At 33.5% G+C, this 27,305-nt stretch overlaps 1 protein-coding gene across 2 annotated transcripts in view; it reads left to right on the top strand.

The window, feature by feature from the left end:
* Nucleotides 1-27,305, top strand: part of SLIT2 (slit guidance ligand 2) — a 369,072-nt gene that overhangs the window by 257,498 nt on the left and 84,269 nt on the right. For both annotated transcript variants that reach the window (XM_004482479.5, XM_004482478.5), the window contains exons 10-14: nucleotides 6,425-6,496; nucleotides 6,985-7,056; nucleotides 14,623-14,694; nucleotides 26,067-26,210; nucleotides 26,323-26,486. In XM_004482479.5, coding sequence (XP_004482536.1) covers nucleotides 6,425-6,496; nucleotides 6,985-7,056; nucleotides 14,623-14,694; nucleotides 26,067-26,210; nucleotides 26,323-26,486 — 524 coding nt within the window. The remainder of the gene's footprint in view (nucleotides 1-6,424; nucleotides 6,497-6,984; nucleotides 7,057-14,622; nucleotides 14,695-26,066; nucleotides 26,211-26,322; nucleotides 26,487-27,305) is intronic.

Genomic DNA, 27,305 nt, shown 5'->3' with positions numbered 1-27,305 from the left:
ATGCACACACGTATTTTTATATCTTGTTGTAATTGTCTAAAGACCAAATGGAGAAAGAGTCATTTCTACAATGAAAATGTCAAATGCATTTATACTCAGGGGAATGCATCCTAGAATGCCATCATATGAAGATAAAATTAAGGAAATGGCTAATTTTTGAGAATAAGCTATTCCTAACACAGGGATGGCTGGTACTAAATTAATATGGACATAGTCCAAGGGCAAAAATATTAGCTACGTGCAAAGACCAATATTCATTCAGCTGCTGAAGATACTTATTACACATACAAAGTTCTGGTGACTGTAATTACAAAATAGAAATGATATTATAGTCAAAAATATCTTGGGTCAGTTTATGGAGGAACATATGTAGGGTTTCAATGACATGCTGTTATCGGTAAAGTTTAGAATAACATTCCTGAAATATAAGGTGCTTACTTTAGGGTTCTTATGGTGCAAGCAAGAAAATCCTTAATATCAAAGGAATATTGTTGTTCATTCTTTTCAAATCCTAGGCTGATGTTACCTGTGATGAGGATGTAGTGGCTACACTGAGTAGTTTAAGAATCAGAAGCTAGAGTGATTCTGCTGCCCTTCACCCCATTAAATCTATGTTTTTATCTCTGGCAGCTGTTTTTGCCATTTACGTTAAAAGCAGATGGGGGAAATGCAAAGAACTGTCAGTTTTATTGCCATGTATAATCAGCATCTGGGCTGTATGTTACAGACACAATCAATCCAAACTCATTCTTTACTGTGTATTGTAAAAAGTTATTTTGAGTTTCTAAGACAGTCTCAAAATCAAAGGAAGTACTATATTTTTTAATATGGTAGATCATGGAAATTTCAACTAGTTATGTTTTTGTCAATCTCCATGTGAGACTGACTAATTGTATATTAAACACATACACTCAGGTGTCAGCAAACTGCACTGCTAGTTTGTTTAAAAGCATAATTTGGAGCCATATGTAATTTATTGTAGGGACCAAACCATATATCACATTAATTCATATGTATGTATATACACATATATATGACAAACATATGCTATAGACTTTGCTATATAATTCTGTCTCTTATATGTGTGTTATATATATATGCCTATATTTTTATTCTTTCACCAATTTTTGTGCATATAATTTATTTTCTTTGTATCTCATGTAATTTTTACTGAAATATTTATGGCTGGTTTTATTTTCCCCAGTTTTCAAAAAAGAATACTGAGACATAGAGAAAAAGTAACCTCTATAAGGTCCACAGGGCTAAAAAGTGGCAAATTCAGTCCTATTTAAATCCAAAGCTCATACTTCTAAACACTAAACTACACATTTTTTATCTCTTAATATAAAAATATACAAAAAGTTTAAATATCTCTGTTTTGGAAAGCTATTTATCTTTGGTATGTGGGTAAAATATACTAACAAACTAAACTAAAAACTGCTTTAAATCAATAATAAAATCAACTAATATTGTTTAATATCTTGTGAAAGTCTTTGGAGCTTAGTCGGAGTGGTTTTTTTTTAATTGCCTAATTATACTGTGTGTTGTATATTCTAATGACATAAGATATGCTCATTGATAATCATTGTAGAATATTTTATATTCTGCCAAGTTCATAAGTCCACAAGTAACAGAGTTGGACATCATATAGTTGAAATTTGTACATAATTTAAGGAATTATCCATAATATTTCATTTTCTAATATCTTTGAAATAGACACCAAGAAGTGGTGAATGTTGTTTGCAGTACATTCTTTAGGAATTCTAAAAGTATGAGTACATGTGCAATAAATAGCAGTATTGAGAGAGCTAGTGATAAAAGATGTATAGGGGGAGAAAGGTCTTTCATTGATTAAACATTTTATGTTTTTTTCTTGGAGCAATTATAAAACAGTCTCCTTTTCTTTTCCTTACTGGGCATGTGCCTAGAATTGTCTTCTGATTTCGAAGAAATGGTAACAGCCATTACTTTATTATAAATAGTTATGAAATGTTTTGGAATGCTTTACATAAATTCTGTGGAGAAAAAGCTGGGGCTACTTGTATATGAAAAAGACTTCCTACAATATTTATAGGATTTTATCCCCTGTTCATGTTGCTAAATCTATTTTTACCTTGAAATTCAAAATGATGAATTTTCTATGAAGGACTAGCATATAGAAGGCTCTTAATTGTGGGAAATTTTATCTGCAGCCTGAAGATATATCTTAGTCAGTACGCTGTTTTTGTAACCCTAGAATGTTTTTAATTAGATTCTTCATGGAAGAATGGATACAAATTTGCACTCTATAAAATTCAGCAGATTCTATGCTATTAAAAAAGATTAGAGGATAGCAAAGCTAGAAAATGTAAATTTTGTTGGCCTCGTTTTTTTGGTACCTTAACCTGAAAATTCCAATATTTTTCTTCCTTAGTTTTTATGATCTGTTTAAAAGCTTTTCTCCCTTTTTGTAGTTGAAAGGACAGCATTTGAGGTGTAAGTTCCTTTTAGATTATCAAATACATTTTAAAGTTCTTGTAATGACAAAGATAAACCGTTTATCCTAGAGACTTTAAAAGTTTATAGGAGCTACATATTACTATTTTTCCACTAAAAAAGAGAAAAATTGACACTTTGACCAGTGTTCTAAAGTTTACTGTTTGACATCTGTCAGTGGTAGAATATTTTCTTGCTTGAGAATCTGTCTCTTTGAATGAAGGATGCAGTTATGTTTTTACCTTAATGGACTGCAGGGGCAGTGCCATAAAAACCAATTAATTGCCAAGTCTCTGTAAATAACAGTATAAGCTCCACTTCAAATTCTATTTTTTTTTTGGAACAAGGTTGGAAATACATAGATAAATGAAAGTAAATCCATTGTATATAGCATTGTTCAGCTTTCTGTTGTATATCTTGTAATTGAAATGGTTTGCAATGTGAAAATTAAGTCATGGTACATTGCAGTAACAAATGATACAGCATTGATATATTACGTTTGAATTATTTTGCATATAAAGTATAATACCATTTCATCCCAAATTCCCCTCATCTTATAACTAAAGTTTTAAAGTATGTTTCAAAATTTCTCTTTATATTTAATAAGAGAGTTTAATATATGGCCTCACTTATTATAGATTATTTTGTTTTGTCCTTTAGTAAATATATTTATCAAAGAAGTCAGTTGCAGATTAAACATAAGTTAAATTATAATAACATGTATTTGAGTGCCATAGAACAATAAGTGACCAACATAAATACTCTATGTTTTGAGACTTGAAAATAATAAATGACTTTAAAGCAAATAAATTTCAAAGGAAGCTCTTCAGTTATAATAAATGATAGAATTACTTTGGCCAAATTTGTGAGTTAATGTTATTGAAATTTCAGAAGTTCTCATGCTGAAAATAGCATTGTTTAAAAAATTTACATTGAACAAATTATTTCTGAAATCTAACTGCAAAATTAGACACTTTATCAATAAAATAACCAAGAGTATATGAATATGTCTGCCTTTGATCATCATTTAATTCCAATAATAAAATATAATCTCTTACACATATTAGACATTAAATCTTGGTAGCGGCGAATAAATTAGTTAATTAATTTAATGCTTCATTGCCTTAGATTATTTTCAGGGACCTCAAATGATATTTTTAAAAAGTATTTGAAATAACATTGCAATACTATTACTAGAAATGTACTAGTCATTAAGATTTTTCTTTTTCTTCATGATACCATATCATTTTGGGGAAGAACTTTAACATATTGAAATGATGTAGCCTGCATTTAAAGACAGTCCACTAACTTGTCAATACTCTTCCATCTATAGCTTATTTTCATTACATTTCCACTGATTACATTTTAAGCTTTTTAAGATTTACAAGAATAGATCATGGCAAACAAATAAATAAGGAAAACCTTTTCTCTAAACCATAAGTTCAAAGCATACTAATCAATAATGTTACAATGAAATGATTTAATGTCCTTGCTATAGTTGGAGCTTTAAAAAAAAAACCATTTCAAAAGATAATCTGAATGCACAAAATATACTTTCTTCATAATATTCATTATACTTCTTGTTTTATGGTGTAAATCTGATCCCCCAATCTGGCGGAGGAGTGATATCTAAGAAATGAATTAGGTATGATTAGACTAAAGTGAGACAGGAGCGAAAAAGTCAGGAAGAGAATGCCATGGGTATAAAAAGTGAAGAGGTACTACTACAACCATATCTGAGAAAATAAAGGACATCTTCAAAAGATACTTTGTTGGCCATAAAGTAAAGTAAGCAATATTATTAATAATAGTGTAAAACTATTGCTGACCTAAGTGTCTAATAATCTGGAATGGTTAAGGAAATATGATAACATTTTGACAATGAACTATTATGTAGGCATTTACAATAATGCCCACCAAAATTTTTAATGATACAGGAAACCATGTATGATATAGTATTCAGTATGAAGGGTACAATTCAAAATTATATAAAGATTTAAATCTCAGTTACATAGAGCAAAAACGCATGCCACATGCAAATAAGACTAAAGTAAAATACAGTGACCTGGGTAGTATTAAAATTATGGGTGATTTTAGACTTGGTAAATATGCATGGATTTATTTTTAATGTGAATGGCATCACTTCTGTTTTTTGAGAGGGAGAACATTGCAGGTGATAAAAAAAAAAGAATTAGCTTTCGTATGAGAAAGAAAGGGACAAAACTTTGGGGGAATAGATGTGTTTGGGGGGATTAGAAATTGAGCCATAAATTGAATATGAGAAATAGTACAGTGAAAAAAGGAGTGTATAGTATCACATCCAAGGGCAAAGGACTGTCAGCAATGTCAAATATTCCAGTGCGATCCAGGACAATGAAGATTGTTGAATCTACTGCAAATGGACATGAGGAGGTCAGAGGGTACACTGTGGGACTATGGAGGAAATCATGGTTTTGGGAAATGGGCTTTAGGAACAGAAAAGCCTCAAATTTAGGCAATTTGACTTAATCTCTGAGGGATTTTTAAATTTGTTTTGATTTGAGTTGCTGTTTGTTAAATGTTGCTTATATCTGTGTAGTTTAATACATACATATTAAAGTATTAACAACATTTAGTAAAGATGAATCAATATATATGACATGTAGTATATATAGAGAGTCATTAAAAATGACATGCATAAAACAAATGTGCTATGTATTATCCAGGCAGGTTATTCCATATATTTCAATAGGGAGATTTAATATGGGGAATGAGTTAATCCATTGTAGAAAGACTTAAAAGCCAAAAACCTGATAGGAGAAGGTGACCCAAAGATTAGAAAGCTGAATCCACCCCATTGGCGGAAAACACCAGAGAAGGAGGTGGTTATTACACAAAGTCCTTTAGGAAGAAGATGAGGCCACTCGTGGGTCTTCCCCTGAGGCAGAGAAGAGGATGAATAGAGAGCACAAAACCGTGGCTTCTCTCGTCTTCCTCGCCTTCAGTTTCCCACCAGTGCCTCTCGTTCCTGAATCTCACCAGAAACTAGTTCTCAGGTGAGCGTGGGATATATGGTTCACAGGAGCCGGCTGTCAGGAGAGAAGAGAAGGAAATAGGGAGTTTATAGGGATGTTTATATAGATAGAAATGGGGCTGAAAGGCAACATTTTTTGATGAACTAAAATATTTATGAAAGAACTAAAGAAATCTACTTCCTGTGTCATTAGTAAAATGACATCAAAGATGAGTAAAATCCTATCTTTCTGATAATGGAGTCAGAGAATAAATGTCAGACATATTTTCAGCTCTGCAATTTTAGTGTATCATAAAAACACTTCATGTGTATTTGAATGTACTTGCTGCAATGCTTTTCAAATGAAATATTCACATAATGAATCAACAGGATCCAGACAGTTTTACTGAAAAATAACTACAGCAGATATTGATTTAGAGTTTAAGATTTTGCCTTATAGGAATTCTCCCAATTAATTTTGGGAGAATAAAAGCTGTGTTTTCATCCTCTTCAACAATTTCAGGAGAGGAAAAAGGAAGAGTGTATAAAATTTAATATTTTATAATTCTTTATGGAAGAATTATAATTATCTCTAAAACATGTTATACATAACTTCAGTGTTAATGCCTATTTCTCTAATTTATGTTTAGGTTATTAAAATGTACTCTCAGGTTATGTTTTAAAGTGTTTCCTCTTTTATAAAAATTCCTGATTTAAATAGTAATGGATCTGTAATACTTAAAAATCAGAATTTTAAAATTTTATATAATTGCTTTGTTTTCAATCTCAGTCTTGATCCACGTGTAGCACAGTTAATTTTAGTAGTCATTTTTGAGGATGAAAGGAAATATCAGTCATAATGAACATCAACTTACTTCTTGTCACAAAACCTGGGCTTGAATTAAATGCATTTGACAGCTGACTTTTCCATTTAAAATTTCAACTATTTCATTTCAGACGTTTGGAGCAGAACTCAATCAAGGTCATCCCTCCTGGAGCTTTCTCACCATATAAAAAGCTTAGAAGAATGTGAGTGAGCAATATTCTGGAATATATGTAATTTTAAAAATTATACCTATTGTGGCATACATACAAAGAAAACCATCTAAGTATGAATATTTCAATGTTTGACAGCTTAAATATTGAATGATATGATTGATTGCTATTTCCATAAAAATTTTTAATGTCAGTTAAACTGTAGTATTTTAAGTTCTCTAAAATTTCGCATATTGATTCACACTTGTGTAAAGGTATGTGGTCAATATATAATGTCAAATTATTAAATGTTCTGTTTTAAAAAATTAGACATGGCACCTTTAATAAGATTCTGGGAAAATAGCCAATAATTGATTAAAAATATGATTTTTAAAAATTAGGCTGTTGCAGATGTTTTGTTGCAGATTTCATACATGTATTCATAGGAGCAAAACAAACATGTAAAGTCAATAAATAGCTTTCTCATGCAGTAAGTCTCCCTGACACTATTTAATTTAACCTAACCCCATTTCTAATCCTAGTGACCTAAGCAATAATCAGATCTCTGAACTAGCACCAGATGCTTTCCAAGGACTACGCTCTCTGAATTCACTGTAAGTATGACCACGTCTTGAAGGAAAGCAACAAATATCTGGCTGTAGATTTTAGCTTGGGCTTAAGAAAAATACTTCCTTAAGTTTTATTATGAATTATGGGTCATTAGTAAAATTAACTATTAGTAATCATCAATGAATTTCATTATTTTTAGAGAGGACTGCTGTCATTAAAATCAGTCCATTTTTAAGAGTGCAAATGTTATGATCTGATTATTTTGCTATTTGATATCAAAAGTGAGAACTGTTTTTTGGAAATTTTTTTCTTTTTCTTTCTGACAGAGGAAAAGTGTTTATTTTTGAGTGCTCTGGGCAACGTTGCATTTATAATCTTCAAGCTTAAAGCCATTGACAATATCAGGCAAAAGGTCTTGCTGAGATGATTTAAGGAAAATTACCAGTGAGAGACCTCCCTCCACTCCCTGATTTACCAGTTTCAGACTTCCCTAAAAGAACTACCTTTAATTTTTCAAAGCACAGAGATAAGAAAGTTTGACAGTTTTTGTTTGTTTGTTTTTTTATCAAAAGGATTTTCAGGGAGATAGCTTTGTAAATTATACAGATTCTAAAATAAATGTATAAAGTCTGCTATTTTTTCAAACTCGTAAAAAAAATCTTCAGATGTCCACCAAGTAAAGTAACCTTTATTTCAAAATTTAATTTTAAAATATGAGGATGGAAGATGGCATTTTTTAGAGACGTAGCTTAGAGGAAAGTTTGTCTTGATATAAATTCCTGATGGACTCTTTCGAATTTCAGAAGTCAGTAATAGCAAGTGAGAATTCCATAATACACCTGTGCATGACTCAGGTAAACTACAGGGGGTTTACAGAGCAATTTGTTTTCACTCCTACCAAGGAGTGAACCAGATTCAAGAGCTCATCTGGCATGCAGCTCCTTGTGTCAGTCTGCTCAAAACACTACAATTTTCATTATATAAAGAAAATTGTATACTATAGAAACTATCACTATTTACTTTGGTCCATTTCTGTTTCTTTGGGTTGTTTTGTTTTGTTTTTCCTAGAGGAAACCCAAGGCCTGGAATACAATCTTTGACAGATAATGTAGATTGTAGTCATACATTGTTCTCAGGGTGGCCTGTCAAGTTCTAAAATCACCACATTCAATGCTCACAATTAAATTATCCTACCGAACTGTCCATAAAGAACTGCATATTTTATCCAATGTCAACACTGCCAACTCCAAGACATATAGAATGACAGATCAGAAGTCAAAGCAATATACCAACTCCTGGTCCTTCAAATACCTGTGCCTCAAAGATAATCATTAAATGACAAAAGGAGCAGGACTAGTGGAGAATTCTTATTCATATCTGCTTGCTTGCAGAGTTACTATTAGGCGTCTATGGCCTTGGTAACTAGATTAAATGACACTTTTGTGGTTGTGATGATTAAAAGAAATTATTAAAAGAAGTAAAATAAATTTGAATATATGTATTGTAATTTGCCATTTATCACAACAAACCATTATTAATGAATATTAACATTGTTATTCTAATTTATTATAAGTTATTGTGTATAATCTAAATATATTAATAAAAGTAGGAAATAATAAAAAGTAATACATGTAAAAGAACATGTTTGCTGAATTCAAATGTAAATCTTGGTAATCAGGGTACTCATGCACTGATTTTCTTTCCTTGTGGTTCTGTGTTTTAGTCTGGGAGATAAGTCTCTGATATTTCCAGTTTGAAATGTAGCAGTACATAGAATGGCTATTCTGAAATAAAATACCTGCATTGTGTCCTGTAATGTTATATAACTGAAAGACTGGGAGTGAATCAGATAGCTTTGTTGGAGATGATGGCGGGAGTCGTGTGAGTTTTAAAAGCATCTATGCTACCTTAGAGAGGGCCCACCTATTACAACTGGTATCATTATCCCGATTGTGTTCACATTTTGAGATAGCTGTACAAAGATTAATACATTTATCTCCCCATAAGGTTTATAACTACTGAGATTTCCATTAGTTTTTTTCTTTATTTAATCATGATCATATATATGTTCAGTTAATTTTTATTGGATTCCTACTGTATACCAGGGCCTGGTTAAGACACTGGATGTACATGAGGGAACAAAGCAGGTAAACCCTCCTCCATGGAGGGGACCACCGGTTAACTAGATGGATGAGTAAAATATACTGATGATGAAAAGTGCTAAGGAGAAGAGTAGAGAAGGGAAAGTGATTGGAAATGCCAGGGCGAGGTGGACGGTAAAGAGTTTTAAAGAGAGTGACCAAACAAATGCCCCCTCAGAAGGTGGTAACTAAAAAAACATGGAGATTGGGATTGGAATCATCGTAGGAGTGAGCTGTGCAGATATTTGCAGACATAGGGAGACAAAACTTTCAAGAAGGAGGGAAGAGCTAAATGCTAAGACCATAAAGCAGTATGCTGAGTGTTTCAAAAAAGAGCAAGAAAAAAATCAGTGTTAGGAGAGGGTAGTGGATGCTTGAAATTAACATAATAAGAGGTTGCAATAGTTAGTTACAACAAAGTCTAGGATATAATCACAAGGATGAGCCAGGGAACAAAATCTTCCTGAAATGGGTGGAATGGCTTGCAAGTATATATTTATGATGGCAAAACTTTTAAATCAAGTTTATTTTTTTACTTTTTTATTGAAGTTTATCATTCATACATGAACATACTTAAACAATAAGTATATGGTAAAAGTTGTGAACTTACAAAAGAAATATGCATATCATCCTACAGGGCTTCCATATATCATCCAACCACTAGTGCCTTGCATTGTTGTAAAACAATTGTTGCAAACTATGTGAGAGTTACCGTTCATGAGAGAACATTACTTATTCAAATTTCTCTTTAATATAACCATTTAATACCAAGTTTTTCTGGAACAGTGCAAAACTACATACCTATTAATTAATATGTTTCCTAAATATGTGCTGATATTTAGAGACAGTTTAATGCAGATGCCTCTATTGCATTTTACCTAAAACAAAAACAAACAAAAAAAAGAGTCCATTTTAAATTGTTATTCAATTACCAGAATGGTATATCATAGAGGAATCTGCTTTTAATTTGCCAAATGTTTTGTAAGTTCTCTCCTGTTAAGGAAACACAGTATTATTAACAAAATATCATTCAAAATATATACAACTATCAAATCATTTTATCCTCAAGGTATTCTTCCTTATATTCATATTATCACTATAACAGCAACAAAATTTCTATAATATTTAATAATAATTACTTAAGAATTCAGCCTACTCAGCATATTTCGTATTGCCTGAAATAGTTGCTTTCCATTTACTAATTGGAAAATTCCCTTTATATTAACCAAATAGAAGTGCTGTTGTGGTATAGTAAGGTGAAGTAAGCAATATAGACTTTGGGATGCTAGATGGCTTGTGTTCAAATCCTGCTTCTGTCACTTAAATAAGTACAGGACTGAACTAGTTACTAATTTCCGTGTTCTTCAGTTACCCATCTCTAAAATGAGGGTAAAATTACCTCCTCTCCTGGTGTTGTTAAAGCACACAGCAAATGTTTAAGAAACAATAGCTATCATCATGGCAAACTCTTTTGCTGATAATTATCAATGTATATGTATCTGGATTTTAGTTAGCCTAGAGAATATTTATGCTCAAATACCTCACCATCTGGTTTTCCTCTTCATTTTTTTTCCATTAATCCCATGCAGGCCCTTGTAGTTCTTTTACTCTAATTTTGCCCTTTGCTAACTAGATCCAAAATTCCACAGCAGTGATACAGTAAAGGATTTAATTGCTATATTTCCATTTCCTACAGTCTTTTCTTAGGCTGGAGATCACTCTCCTGACCAGTACCTTGATGTTACCTTAGTTTTAGTAGAGGATTTTAATGAAAATGAAAATGTAGCTTTCCATTTTATCCTCTGCTTTCTCTTGACTGGACTCTCTTAAAAATTGTTCAGTATTATAATTTTCAGATACAGTGATTTTAATTTACAAATATGACTCTCTTGACATTTATTTGGATAATAAATTCTTCTCATAGCATCCTTTTCACCATGGCTGTCTTATAGCGTTATACTTTGGATGTGTTTTTCTTCTGTCTTCTACCAGTTTTTTAACAAGGGCAGGAAAATTTAAAGTCTGGCCAGCAGTGGTTACTATCTTCTGCTATTCTAATGCAAAAATTCACGAGGGTTAAACTGGGTTTAGCATTATTAGCCTTCCTTCTAGTAGAGCCAAGAGCTGCCTTCAAAGATTTCCCTGTTGTTCAAAAACAATATAAAAATATTCTGTCTCAGAATAATTGTAGTATGCTGAATCTAAGTCATATATTTTTAAAAATTGTACAGGAGCTATCCAATTTGTCAATTTGGTATTTGGATATTATCCAAAGCCCTCATGTATACATTTTCTTCTCAGCTGAATTCATTCTCATCTTTTCTTTTTTTACATTTTCTTTCCCTCTTTATAGTAATGCATAGATTCTCACTGACCTTCTTGCACTTTAGATCTTGATATAATATGTCTTTATCCCCATTTTTATAGATTTTGACCTTATTTTCTTGAAGGTCATATAACTTCTCTGTCTTTGAATTTTTGACATTTTTAAACTCCTTTTCCTAGCTGCCATTTTGATCTTGTGTGAGCAAATTGTATCAAGCCTTAGAATTGTTGTACCTCTTGGTAGCGAAATCTCATTCCCATCACATTCAGAAAATATGTCTTTATCATAACATTTTTATTGATAATAGTCCATATTACCCAGTAAATCCTACACAAATAGATTTTGTGCATCCTTTTGCCCTTTACCCCCTTTACTTTGCCATGTATTCATCTTGTCTCATTAAAAATAAATACCTATTTCTCATATGATCTTAAGGAAAAAATGAGTTTTCTGAAAAATAATAGTTTTACAATCTTCCCATACTGTTTAAGCCAACTTATGAATGAGAAGTCCCATACAACCTACCGAATTGTTGGCCTTTTGATTCTTAAATGAGTCCCTTACTACTTATTTGCATCATTGTACCTTTCTAAATCTCACTGGGTTCAAAATACGAAGCTCCTTCAGCCTTCAGTATTTCTTTTTTGGGTTGCGGTTTGAAGCTACACCTTACTCATCTCAATTCCATCAGTGCCTGTCATATGGACTAGTGATAGACCCTCAAAAATAATGGCTGGTTCAATTTAACTAGGCACCAAGTTTAGAACCTTGCAAAGTTCCTAGCACATAGTATGTGCACAATACCTAGGTTGAATGAATTCATTGAACGTTTGAATTGGTGCCACCTTCATCTACCTATTTGTGCCTCTTAATTCCCTCTCTTCTCTTATTCTTGACCTTAAAACATATATTTATTCTTGCTTTACCCTGTCTTAAGTCCCTTACCAGCTTGACTCTTGACAATATAAAATTCTTTCCTTGTGTTCTTTGATTTTTTTAAAAATTGTTTTGACTCTAATTGATGTACCTTTTAAAAAAATCTTTATCTCTGCAAATGAAATTTTATGGTATATATCCATACAAATGGAATCTTTACAAATGGAATACTTCTTTACACAACATAGCACCCAACTTTATTTCCTTGAGAAATTTTTCATGTTTGGTAATATATCCCACTCTCTCTGATATCTTAAAAACAGGACCATTTTTACACTTGCTGTTATTCATCTCTTATATACTGTCATTTTCCTCCTTTTCAAACAAAAATATCATGTACTCCTAAAAGATATTAATTATTTAGGTTCTCATTTCAGGTTTTCCCTTTACATGTCATGAAAAGCATTTATTTCTTTTCTTCTGATTTTTGAAATCTTTCTATATATCTATTTAGGGAATATTAAAAAATACAGAAAATTACAAATGATCTCTAGATGGTAAATCACTGGCCATGCAGATATTTTCTACTTTTCTTGTATGTATATATGTTTTTTCAAATGATGTTGAAGTACTTTAAAGTACTTCTTTTAATTTTTTTTTATTTGAGAAGTTGTGAGTTTATAGAACAATCATGCATAAAATCTAAGATTCCCATATAACACCCCACCACTGACAGCTTGCATTCGTGTTGAACATTTTTTATAATTGATGATAGCACATATTTATAATTGTATTATTAAAGTCCATGGTTAAACTTAGGATTCATTGCTTATGTAGTGTAGTTCCATGCATTTTTTAAAAAATTTTTGTTCTATTACCATATAGACAATCTAACATATACAAGAAGTATAATGTACTTCTTTGTAGTATGCTTTTATTTTTTCAAATTATTTACATCATGAGAAGTTCATATTATTAAGTATCCTTGAAAACATAGTTTTATAAATGTGAAATATATATTTAACCAATTGCCTATTTTCAGGATTTGGGGATATTTTATTTGCATTTTTCATTGTTATAAATTATGTCACAATTAACATTTCGTACATAAAATGTTGTGTGGGTATTTGAATAATTTCTTAAATTAAGCTCCCAAGTGTGGAATTACTGAGTTAAAATCCATATAAACGTCTTTATATTTATTGACTTATGTTGCCAAAATGTCTCCCCAGTAATATAATTTCCAACATTTCCTTACATATTGTTGTAGTTTCCTACATTTTTTAAATACCTTACTGTGGAATTTTATACTGAATGAAAAATCAAGATTTAACTAGGTCATGTTAAAGAGAAAGGATAGTAGGAAACTACTCACTTACTATATATGGTCTGTCCCCTACTTTTTGGAGGCTATAAATAAATAGACCTCATTTTAGACCTATTGTTAATAGCCACCACAATGATGAGGCAACTATTTCCATTTGTTAGCTATCGAAATCCCCTCACTTCACTCTTTTGTTAATTTATTACTTAATTTTTTTCTCTGCTAATTTATTTCACTCATCAAATAATATTCACTCACTAAACAATGTCAGAACTTAACTGTGTGCCAAAACTCAGGTGCTAGACTTAGGGGTGCTATGGTGATGACGTCATGCCATGTGCGGTCAAGTTCCACTTAGTGGCTGATCAGAGGCAGCTACTGTAAGGATTCATTCCTGTTCATATTTCATTTGAGGGACATGCATTTCAAAATGTGTCCTAAATTCATACTCAGAACTACCACCTTCACAAATCTTCCATTTCTCTGGTATATATATGATATATTTAAAGCAAATACCCTACCCTTATATGGATTCCATTTGCTATTTAGTAATATAATGAACCTCAAATTCATTCCTTTAATAAGCAGTGATTCCACACTTAGTATTCTCCTTTGTATGTAGAGTATGCTCTTATTACATATAAACCATGTATATGTGAATGTATACATAGAAAAAACATGACATTTTAACAATGGTTATTTCTGTGTAAGGGGGATGAGGTAAATGGATTATATTAACTTTTTCTTTGTTTTTCTATATTTTGACAATTTTCTACAATAAGCATACATCAGATCCACAATCAGGAGAAATACTTACAAATCAAATATTTACAAATTATAACTTTACTGATGTATTGAGTGCCAATTAACCTACTATCTTCCTGAGTACAGATATGTTGGATGAATATCTTATGCTGGTTAAATTTTCTGATATTTTTTTCAGTGTCCTCTATGGAAATAAAATCACAGAACTCCCAAAGAGCTTATTTGAAGGACTGTTTTCCTTACAGCTTCTGTAAGTATTTGATTGTTTCTGATCTCCTGAAACTAAATATTATATTTTAGTCAGTGTACTTTCTCATATTTTCATGGAGGCTTCAGAAAAATTCGACCAAATTGATAATTTTAATGAAATGAAAAATACTAACCTAACAGATCTAATATGAATGATGGTTACTTATTTGATGACAAAGCACTTTGGAATTGTCCCAGAGCATACGAGTGTATGCTTTCTGGCTATTCAATCCCTGGCCTAGGTGAAGCATCTCAGTTTTCTTTTAACAATAGGTGGAAAGGAGAGAGGCATGGTGTTATGTTTATCAGACTTTATCAAAAGTATCTGCAGGAGGAACTGTGCTGGAATAAACATCTCCAAGCACAAAGATGATGTGCAACAGGCCATAATGCAGCAATAACCCCCTAACTTCGCTTTAGTGAGAGAATTATCTGTAAATCCCTGCACTGAATCCTTAAAGACTACTCTGCTTAGAAAATAGCTAACACATTTTTGACTCAAAAGAACTATTTGCTGTACATGTATATAAGAATAAGATGTGACAGGAGGTGTTCTTTTAACAAATCAATTTTATTGATATGTATTAACAAAGCATAAATCCATCCAAGGTATACAATCAGTGGTACTTGGTATAATCACACAGTTGTGCACTAATCACTCCAATTAGTTTTGAGCATTTTCATTATTCCAATAATAATAAACAAAAGCCAAACAAACAAACAAAACTCATCACCTCTCAGTAGCTCTATGCTTCCCCCACTGTACATAGCTGCTATTCTGTTTTCTTCTTTCTAGTTTATTTGTATTTATATTTTGTAAAAAGAGTCTTATATATGCAATGTCACCTATACTTGTATTTTATATGAGATTTCACTATGTTACACAGTCCAATGTTATATTTCTTAGCTTTCCTTCTAGTAATAGAAATGTTCTTAGGCTTTCCCTTTCAACCACAGCCATGCCCAAATAATAGCTGTGCTAGTCACAAACAGCATGATGTGCTCTCACCATTTCCACTCATTTCCAAAGATTTGCAAATAATCTTTTAACCAATTCTGCACAGATTAACCATTGGCTTTCCATTTTTCTACCCTCATTCTATTTCCTAGAGACATATATTCTAATTATTAATTCCATGAGCTTATACAATATATTTACTTCATAATAGCTCAGTTATACAGTAATTGTCCTTTTGTGTCTGGCTTGCTTCACTCAGTATAATAATGTCCTCCAGGTTCATTCACATTGTCAAATGTGTCATAACTGCATTTCTTCTTTCAGCTGCATAATATTCCATCGTTTGTATACACCACAACTTTTTTATCTGTTCATCAGTTGATGGACACCTGGGTTGCTTCCACTGCTGTGAACATGGGTGTGCAGATGTCTGTTCATGTCACTGCTCTCAGTTCTTGGTATATACCTGTTGGGGTTCAGAAGTAGGAAGAATCTTGTCCAGCAAGACTTCATGTGAAGAAAGCACAGGCATACACCCTGTTGTATGATTAAAGAAGAAGTGCTCTTTATTAGTTTCTACCTGGTATATATATAATATATATATATATATATATATATATATATATCTTAGATTTCAGCTATGATGTAGAATTAACAATAGAGTCCAGCTATGATGTAATATTAACAAGTGACTATGACTTAAGAATTTGTTTTCCTAGTTAATTATAAGAATTTTTTACCTAGTACAGCTCGTGATTAAATGTCTCATTATGTGTTTACAGCAGGCTATGTTCCGAACGTTACGGTTGCTTTCATCCCCTTGTGTAGTCAACAGAATTTTCCTGGATACTACGTGACTTTACAATGCCCCTCAGCCAGGCTTGATGGCAACAGCTGCATTCAGCTCTCACTCTCAAGGCTTTTAGGACTGCTGTGTTCAGCTATCCAAGCTGAACTTCTATCAAGGCCTCCCAGAGGCAGCCTGGTTCGCCACATATATCTAGCAATGGTACTCTGAGGTCACGTGGCAAATCTGTATTCAAGTTCCTTAGGAACTGCCAAACAGCCCTCCACAGTGCTGGTACCATTCTACATTCCCACTGAAATGAATAAGCATTCCAGTCTCTCCACATCCTCTCCAACATTTACAGTTTTCCGACCTTTTAATAGAGGGCAGTCTCATAGGTGTGAAATAATATCTCATTTTAGTTTTGATTTACATTTTCTTAATCTCTAGGGATTTTGAACATTTTTCCTGTGCTGCTTCTCCATTTGTGTAACTTCTTTAACAACTGTCTTTTCAAGTCTTTTGCATATTTTTAAATTGGATAGTTTTTCTTTTTATTCTTGAGTTGTGTGATCTCTTTATATATCATGGATATTAAACTCTTACCAGATGTGTCATTGCCAAACATTTTCTTCCATTGAGTTGGCTGCATTTTCACCCTTTTGACAAAGTCCTTTGAGGTACCACAGTATTTAATTTTGAAGAGGTCCCATTTATCTATTTTTCCTTTTGTTACCTCTGCTTTGGGTGTAAGGTTTAAGAAATTACCACCTACCACAAGATCTTGAAGATGTTTTCTTACATATTCTTCCAAGAGTTTTATGGTTATTCCTTTTATATTTATATGCTTGATCCATTTTGAGTTAATTTTTGTGTAAGGTGTAAGATAGGGGTCCTCTTTCTTTTTTGATGTATGACCATTCAATTCTACCAGCACCATTTTTTAAAAATAGAATGTTCTGGCCCAGCTGGATGGGATTAACACACTTGTCAAAAATCGCTTGATTGTAGACGTTAGGGTCTATTTCTGAGTTCTTGCTTCAGTTCCATTAGTGAATCTGTCAGTCTTTTTGCCAGTATCATGCTGTATTCACCACTGTAACTAAGTAATATATTTTAAAGTCCAGAAGTGAGAGTGTACCAACTTTGTTCTTTTATATTACATTTTTGGCTAATTAGGGCCCCTTACCTTCCAAATAAATTTGATTAATGACTTTTCCATTTTTGCAAAAAAAAAAAAAAAAGGCTGTTGGGATTTTATTGGGATTGCATTGATTCTGTATATCAGTTTGGGTAGAATTGATATCTTAATGATATTTAGTCCTCCAATCCATGAACATGGAGTGCCCTTCCACTTATTTAAGTTTTCTTTGGTTTCTTTTAGCAATGTTTTGTAATTTTCCGAATACAGGTCCTTTATGTCCTATGTAACGTTTATTCTTAAGTATTTAATTGCTTTTATTGCTATTATAAATGGAAATTTTTTCCTGATTTCCTTCTCAGATTGCACATCAGTAGTGTATGGAAATGCTATTGGTTTTTGCATGTTAATCTTGTATCCCTCCACTTTACTGAACTAATCTATTAATTCTACTAGTTTTGTTGTGAATTTTTCAGGATTTTCTAGATATAGGGACATATTGTCAGTAAATAAAGTTTTACTTCTTCCTTTCCTATTTGAGAGCCCTTTATTTCTTTATCTAGTCTAATTAGCTAGAACTTCCAGCACAATACTGAATAATAATGGTGACAGTGGGCATTCTTGTCTTGTCTCAAGACAAGATTCTTGTCTAATCTCAGCAGAAATGTTTTCAGTCTTTCACTGTTGAGTACAATGCTAACTGTAGGTTTTTCATATGTGCACTTTACCATATTTAGAAAGCTTCCCTCTATTCCTGTCTCCTAGAGTGTTTTTATGAAGAAAGGGTACAGCATTTTGTCCAATGCCTTTTCTGCATCAGTCGAGATGATCATGTGATTTTTCTTCTTCAGTTTATCAATGTGGTTTATTACACTAATTGATTTTCTTGTGTTGAACTGTCTTTGAATACCTGGGATAAAACCCACTTGATTGTGGTGTATAATTCTTTAATGTGCTTTTGGATTTGGTTTCCAAGTATTTTTTTGAGGAATTTTGCATCTATATTGATTGGAGGTATTGGCCTGTAATTTTCTTTTTTTGTACTGTCTTTATCTGGTTTTGTTATTAGGGTTCTGTTGGCTTCATCGAATGAGTTTGGTAGCATTCAGTTTTTTGTAAGATTTTGAGCAAGATTGGTATTAGATCATCTTTGAATGATTGGTAGAATTACCTTTGAAGCTATCTGGTCCCGTGCTTTTCATCTATGGGAGAATTTTTGATGACTTTCAATCTCTTCACTTGTGATGCTTTGTTGAGGTCTTCCATTGCTTCTAGGGTCAGTGTATGTGGTTTGTATGTTTCTAGGAATTTGTCCATCTTGTCTACAGTATCTAGTTTTTTGATATACAGTTGCTTGTATTATACTCTTATGATCTCTTATTTTTGTAGGGTTAGTGGTAATGTTCCCCCTCTCATTTCTGATTTTATTTATTTCCATCTTCTCTCTTTTTTCCTTTGTCAGTCTAGTTAAGGATTTGTCCATTTTGTTGATCTTCTCAAAAAAACAACTTTTGGTTATAATGATTTTCTCCATTTATTTTGTTCTTGATTTCTTTTATTTCTGCTCTGATCTTCACTATTTCTTTCCTTCGGCATGTCTGGGATTAGTTTGCTGTTCTTTTTCTAGTTCTTCCAGATGTGCAGTTAGATCTTCAATTTTGGCTCTTTCTTCTTTTTTAATAGAAGCATTGAGAGCTTTAAATTTCCTCCCTCTCAGCACCATCTTTGCAGTGTCCCACAGGTTTTGATATGTTGTATTATCATTTTCATTCATCTCAAGGTATTTGCTGAATTATCTTGTGATTTCTTCTTTGACCCACAGATTATTTAAGAGTGTGTTGTTGAATCTCCATATAATTATGACGTTTCCCTTTTTCTGTCCCTTATTGATTTCCGGTCTCATTCTCTTATGATCAGAGAAAGTGTTTTGCCCCCTTTATTAATATACAATGACATTCTTCATCCCTTATATCAGTTTTGCATTTAAAGTCTATTTTGTCGAATATTAGTATCACTACTCTTGCTGTTTTTTAGTTACTAGTTGTATGAAATATCTTTTTCCTACCTTTTACTTTTAACTTGCTTGTGTCCTTATTACTGAGGTGATGTAAATAGCTCATGATTTTTTAATCTATTTTATCAGTCTGTGTCTTTTGATTGGAAAATTCAAGCCACTGACATTCAAAATTATTACTGTAAAGGCATTACTTACTTTTTCTTTGACTTTGTGTTTTCATATCAGACTATTTCCTGTCTTTTTACCCTTTAATTTTCCCTTCCTATTAATCTTCATTTCTACACTCTTTTCCATGTCTCTAGCCCTTGTTTTTTCTTTTCAGGCTATAGCACTCCTCAGAGTATCTTTTGTAATTCTGGTCTTTTGATAACATATTCTATATAGTTTTTGTTTGTCTGTGAAGACTTTGAACTCACCCTCATTTTTTAAGGACAGCTTTGGCAGATACAGACTTCTTGGCTGGCAGTTTTTCTCTTTCAGTATATTAAATACATTATACCACTTTCTTCTTACCTCCATGATTTCTGATGAGAGGTTGTAACTTAATTTTATTGAGGTTCCTTGTATGTCATGCTTTTCTTTATCTTGCTGCTTTCAGAATCCTCTCTTTATATCTGATATTTGCTGTTCTGAATATTAGGTTCTCAGGGTAGGTCTATTGAGATTATTCTGGTTGGGGTGCATTGTCCTTCTTGAATATTGATATTTATATTTTTCATAAGGGTTGGGATGTTTTTGGTCATTATTTCTTCAAATATTCTTTCTGCCCCTTTTCCATTCTCTTCTCCTTCTAAGACACTGTTAATGTATATGTTTGTGTGTTTTGCATTGTCATTCAATTCTCTGAGACCCTGTTCCATTTTTTCCATTCTGTCTTCAAGCAATTCAGATCTGCTCTTGTGAGCCTCTAATGTATTTTTAATCTCATTGATCATGTCTTTCATTCCCATAAGCTCTGTTACTTTTCCTTGCAGGCTTTCAGATTGTTCTTTATGCTCACCCAGTGTCTTCTTAAAATCCTTTATCTCTTTATTCATATTTTCTTTCAATTCTTTAAATTGATTTAGGATATTTTTGTGATTATCATTGATTGATTGTCTTAAATCCTGTATCTCTTTAGGATATTTGGTTTGTTCCTTTGGCTGGGCCATCTCTTCCTGTTTCCTAGTATGGCTTGCAAGTTTTTGCTATTGTCTAGGCATCTCAATATGTTGGTGAATTTATTCTGATGGTCAATTTCTCTCTCTTTCCTATTGTTCCCCCCAAGCCCCACATACAAACACACATCTTCTTTGATATTTAGTTTATTCTAAGTCTGTAAAATTGTCCAGCTTAAGTTATCAAAATCATGCCGTAGACTCACTATTGGGGTGCAGATTTTCTCCCAGTAGTTAAGAATACATAGAGGACCAAAAGCCATTTTTGTCCATGCAATTTTCAGACTGACCAGCAGATGGTGCTCATTGGCACATCCTTCCATGGAGAGAAAATCTCTGTTTTCTTGTGTTTTGGTCTGGCCAGAGTCAATATTCAAAATGGGCTCTGCTGGCCAAATTCACTGAAGAAAAGCCTGTCAACTCCCTTTCCCTTTTCCCTTTTAACAGCAGACAGGGAGGAAGATGTCTGCTTCCCTCTCAGTGAGCTGCAGTTAGCCAGCAGTTATACCCCAGCTTAATATCTTGAGAGTGGGAAAAGGGAGCCCTTTCTGGCTGCTGCAGGGGATTAACAACTCACATTTGTTGTTTTGAGTTCTTTGTCTCTTGCCCCTCGCCCTCCTGGGAGTTATGAAGCACTGTCCTGGTCTACTGACCCACAAAGCAGATTCCTTAGACAGCTTTTGGCTCTTTCTCCATTGTTTTCGTGAGAGAGTTGGGCCCTGCCTACCTAATCCAATGCCATCTTCCCACAATTCTGACACCAAGTATTTTAATGAATGCCTATGTCAAAAGGGAATTTGAAAAACTGATAATACTAAGATTATTGGTACTGGGTCATCTAATTCTGTGCAATTCACCAAACACAGAAACACTGGCTTAAATGTTAAGAATACAAAGATGAAGCTGATGTTTTTCTTCTCTTAAGTATCTCACAGTTAGTCTACCTTACTTTCTCAAGTTTAGAATTTTGTTTTTTCTTTAGAGTATGTTTATTTACTAGCATTGAGGTACATACCATTTATTTGATAAATATTTAATCCTAATCCCACAAACTTCCTAAATGTAAATCTTTTTTCTTACTTGTTAAACTTACATTCGTAATTACGCCCTATTATCTATGTTCTAAGCTTTTTCACCATTACCCAGAAATCTGTTTTATACTACAAGCCAGTATACTCACACATCCCAACAAATGAAATAAAATGTTAACAAAACAATATTTATTTATTTTTTATTTATTTCTCTCCCCTCCCCCCCGCCCCAGTTGTCTGTTCTCAGTGTCTATTTGCTGCGTGTTCTTCTTTGTCTGCTTCTGTTGTTGTCATTAGCATGGAAATCTGTGTTTCTTTCTGTTGCGTCATCTTGTTGTGTCAGCTCTCCGTGTGGGCAGTGCCATTCTTAGGCAGGCTGCACTTTCTTTCATGCTGGGCAGCTTTCCTTACGGGGCACACTCCTTACACATGGGGCTCCCTTATACAGGGGACACCCCTGCATGGCATAGCACTCCTTGCGCACATCAGCACTGTGCATGGGCCAGCTCCAACACGGGTCAAGGAGGCCTGGGGTTTGAACTGCCGACCTCCCATGTGGTAGACGGATGCCCTAACCACTGGGCCAAGTCTGCTTCCCTACAAAACAATATTTAAACTTGCTCTGTATAGTGCTGTCCATTCTATCCCACTCCATTACATTCTATCTCTCATTTTCTATCTTTATTTTCTAATTCTGTATAACCCAATAAATTGATTTATGACACACAAATGAATGATGATAAATAACACTGATATCTGTGACCTAATGACTTTATTTGGGTTTCAAATTATTTTAATTAGAGAATTAAATTCATGTAAAAATCATGCATAAAATGCAGAGTTCTCATATACCATCCTATTATAAACACCATGCATTAGTGTGGTACATTTGTTACAATTCATGAAAGGACACTTAAAATTGTACTATTAACTATAGTCCCATTGTTTAAAATAGGGGTCACTGTTTGTGTTGTATACTCCTATGATTTTTGGTTTTTTCTTTTTTTTTTTAATTTTAATTTTAGTCACATATAAACAGTCTATAATTTCCCCTTTTAACCATCACATCCATCCATTACTGAAACTTTTCCATAAAATTATTTTTAATCCTTGCAATGGAGTTAGCAATCTCTGATCTGACTTTTAATAAAATGATTCCATACACATTATAGATGTCTGTACTCATAAATTTAATTCTGTAAACATGCTGTCATTCTTCCCCATCTTCTTCTTGCACATGCTGCCATTCTTCCACATTTTCTTAGCATTACTCTTCTTGCCATTTACTTTAAATCTCTTTTACCATCACCATCCTGGCTAGTACCAACACTTAAAATGCTACCTTCTTTTTCCTACACACACACACACACATATGCACACATACTAACACATAATGGTAGTTGATATAATAGACATGTCATTGAACCATAAGTGTCTGTTTGTAGGTAAACCTTACTTTAAAATCCATCTGTAAAGCGATCCAATTATCTACCAAGCAATGAATGAATAAGTAGTATGGTGTATACACACCCACACACATAGTGGAATATTATTCAGCTGTAAAAAGGAATTTAGTCCTAATATGTGCTACAACATCAATGAACCTTGTCGACATCATGTCGAGTGAACTATGCCAGACACAAAAAGACAAATATTGTATGATCTCACTGATTTGAAATAATTTGAATATGCAAACTCATAGGGTCAGAATCTAGATTACAGGTTACCGGGGGATAGGGTAGGTATAGAGAATGGAAAATTAAGCCTTAAAATGTATAGGAGTCCTATTTGGAATGATGGAAATGTTTTGGGAATGGATGGTAGTAATGGTAGCACAACATTGTGAATACAATTAACACCAAAGGGGAAATGTTAGAATTAATGTTTATTTTATTATTACAGAATAAAAATAAAGTAAACCGTGAAACCACAGTTCACAGTGAACCCTAAATTAAACCATGAACTATAGTTACTAGTACAGTTATAAAAATGTGCTATAAGCGATTGTGACAAATTTTCCAGACCAATGCAGGTGTTAAACATAGGGTGGTATATGGGAATCCGGTATTTATGGATGATTGTTCTGTAAACCCCACAACTTATCTAATAGAGAAGGAAGGAAGGGAGGGAGGGAGGGAGGGAGGAAGGAAAAAAGGACGAAGAGAGATTAAATATATTAAGTAAATCCATCTTTGCTTCTCACCTAACCTTCTATCTCTAGGCTAAGGCCCATTCTGAAGCCAGTCAGAGTTAAAATAACGTGACTTTCTCTTTAAAGCCAACAGAGAGTTTGGTAAATATCTTGGCTCTGCATAAACAGGCGAGTTTGGGGAGAAGTAGGTAAAAGGAAGAAGCAAAAGAAATTGGTGTCCAGACCTTCTTCTTTCCTATTCCTTGATCCACATTAATTCTAAGTATAAAACGCTTAGAGAAGCACCTTCTTTATTTCTATCAGGGAAAGAACATGAAAGAACTTTTCAGGAAACATGGTTAGCTTTACTTCCATTGTGGTGGAGAGTAAAAAGGCATGATACTTCTTGGCTTTTAAGAAGCCATTATGTGGGCCACAGAGAAAACCCAATTTCGGCTCCTAAAGGAGGACAAATAAGATCGCAGCATAGAGAGACACCATGAGCAAGTCATGCCTTCCCATGTGCATGGCGTGCCCAAAAAGCAAGCAAATAAAACTGAGAAACCACATATGTTAACTAATGATAGAGATTTATGTGTTCAAAAGGGAAAGTAGTCTTAGTATTAGATAATGAGGCCTGTAAACCCAAACCACAAAGCACATATTTTTTGAGCCACTGAGTATTTGTTAAAATCCCAAGTATTAAAGCACTGACCTAAATGCTAACAGAAACAAAAAAGTATCAAAAAGCCATTCCGTCCCTTTAGAGGGCTAAACTATCCTTGGGCAAATAAGCAAGCGTACATGAGATACTCAGGTAAGAAGACCAGGTACCACTGAGTAACTTTCTTGAAACCCAGAGGAAGGAATGCTCTGGTTAGGTAGAAATTGAGTTCAGGAAGAGATGGGTCTTCTGTGAGTCCTTGAAAGGCCAGAAAATTGAGGAAAGTGGCGAGGAGGGCAAGCATCTTCCAAAAACTGAGCCCATCAGGAATAAGACATTATCTCCTATCATCTAGCAAAACAATGTTTGCCTAAGACTGATCTGTAAACTCCAAGTTCCACAGAATATTGATACAGGCATTCCAGAGGGGGAAAGACTAGCTTGTGGATATTGTCTTAATCCAGGTTAAAAAGGTATTTATAATGAAAGACTAGAACCTTTAATATGGTAATGTATGCATCACTCTCTAAGAGGGTTATAAATTATTCACTCAACAACAAATATTATCGAGTACATTATATCTACTAGGCACATGGGAAATATCAGGAAACAAAATAGACAGAGATCTCTGCCATTTGGTGTTTATATTCTTGGGAGAGAGGGCACGCAAATGTACAGTACACAATAACATAAATAAATTATATAACATGTTAGAAGGAAATGTGTACTTTAGAAAATAGAAAACGTCAATCAAAGTAAAGAGAATTGAGAATGCTGGGGATGGGGGAATGGCAAGGCAGGCTGTAGTATCAAAGAGAGTGGCCTGAGGAGCTTTATGGAGAAGGTGAAATCTGAGCGGACTTAGGAAATAAAGTAGATAGCTGGGAGAATATCATTCCAGGAAGAGAAGAAGAGACTCTGGCCTGTTTGAAATCGAGCCAGGAGAAGAGGACGAGGAGATTGCAGAGTTCAGAAGAGTGAGCCACAGGCCCTGTAGGGTTATTGTGAGAACTTAGACTTTTACATAGAGCTAACTAGTATTCTGTTGCATGGTTTTCAGAGAGAATTGATGTGACCTGACCTGTTTGGAACAATCATGTTGGATGTTGTTTTGAGAACAGGCTGAATTTCTTTTTCGCAGAGCAGTTTGAGAGACAAATGCTTTGTGGCACTTTTTTTCATCTTCTTGACAGCAGAAGCTACTTGTTCTACCTCTTCATAATTCCAGGGAATAAGGATCATACTTTTTATTGAATAAATGTATAAGTAAGACTAGTTTTGGATGTACGTTTGACTCTATAACTCTTACTTTATCTGGTAAAATTCCAGATCTTCAGTATGTAATATCTAAATTATTAAAGTTAAAGAATTAGTATTGAGGTCAAAAGAAATGTAAGTCTTAATTGGGAGTTCTCAAGAAGGACAGAATCTTGAAGGTGAGTTAATGAGCTGCTACACTTTAATTCTACAACTGTTTGATCAAACAGATTATTGAATGCCAACAAGATAAACTGCCTTCGGGTAGATGCTTTTCAGGATCTACACAACTTGAACCTTCTCTCCTTATATGACAATAAGCTTCAGACCATCGCCAAGGGGACCTTTTCACCTCTCCGGGCCATTCAAACAATGTATGTATATAGAGTTCGGATCCCCTTTGAAGATCCTTTTTTCATTCTGCGTTTGAGAGTTGAGTCCATTGTAAGTCATGTGAAAATTGTTGTTTCTGCTTATTTCTGAAAGGCATTTGGCTCAGAATCCATTTATTTGTGACTGCCATCTGAAGTGGCTGGCAGATTATCTCCATACCAACCCAATTGAGACCAGTGGTGCCCGCTGTACCAGCCCCCGGCGTCTGGCAAACAAAAGAATCGGTCAGATCAAAAGCAAGAAATTCCGTTGTTCAGGTAATTTCTTGTTTCATCTGATATTTCCTGTGTTGTTACAAAAGAATAAAAATGAAAACAAAACCAAAAAAGCAAAAAACAGTGGTGACGCTTACCGAACATTGCAGAATCATATTTCTTTTTTCTTCTCCTCATGAAGAAAGAGAGAACTGTAGACTGAACTCTGATAGCACTCCAAAATGTAACATTTTTAACCCTATACCCAGCAGAAGAAATAGCCTATCAGCCAACTTAAAAAGATGCCTGGATACTTCATACTGCATTCCCTGGATACTTCATACTGCATTGCCAGGGTTCAAACTTAATTGGGGCCTTTTAACTAACTCAGCATGTCTTAAGTATAGTGTCTCATTTTTATTTGTCATTCTCCATTGGACAACCAAAAGGAAATCAATTATATGTTCATTTCTTCAAAAAGTGGACTGAGACTTGATTACGTGATTTTCTTAGAAGTGCTGGAGGAAACCTTGCTTCTCAGACTTAATGTCCCTTTCCCATTTTGGATTCTGTTATATTGAACAGGAATATGATGTTACATTTTTTCCAAAAGGCCATATTTTTACAATCTGGGAATATTACACTTATTTATAGCAACCTAAATATCATTGTATTAATATAAATTAGAAAACTTACTTCATTATGATTTACTGTATGCTTTGGTCTCATTTTTTCTATTTTCTAACAATAGAAAAATGCTATGTGTTTGGGGTAATATGCTACCTAACTATTCCAGGCATATTTCACATTCAGCAGTTAATTCATACTAAAAGCTAATATTAAAACAAAGCTGGTTTATTGTCCATGATTCTGTATCGATTT

Source organism: Dasypus novemcinctus, chromosome 1, assembly GCF_030445035.2.
Source record: "Dasypus novemcinctus isolate mDasNov1 chromosome 1, mDasNov1.1.hap2, whole genome shotgun sequence".
NCBI classification, from domain to species: Eukaryota; Metazoa; Chordata; class Mammalia; order Cingulata; family Dasypodidae; genus Dasypus; species Dasypus novemcinctus.
The sequence above is the reverse complement of the archived record's forward strand: the minus strand, read 5'-3'. Positions and strand labels throughout refer to the sequence as shown.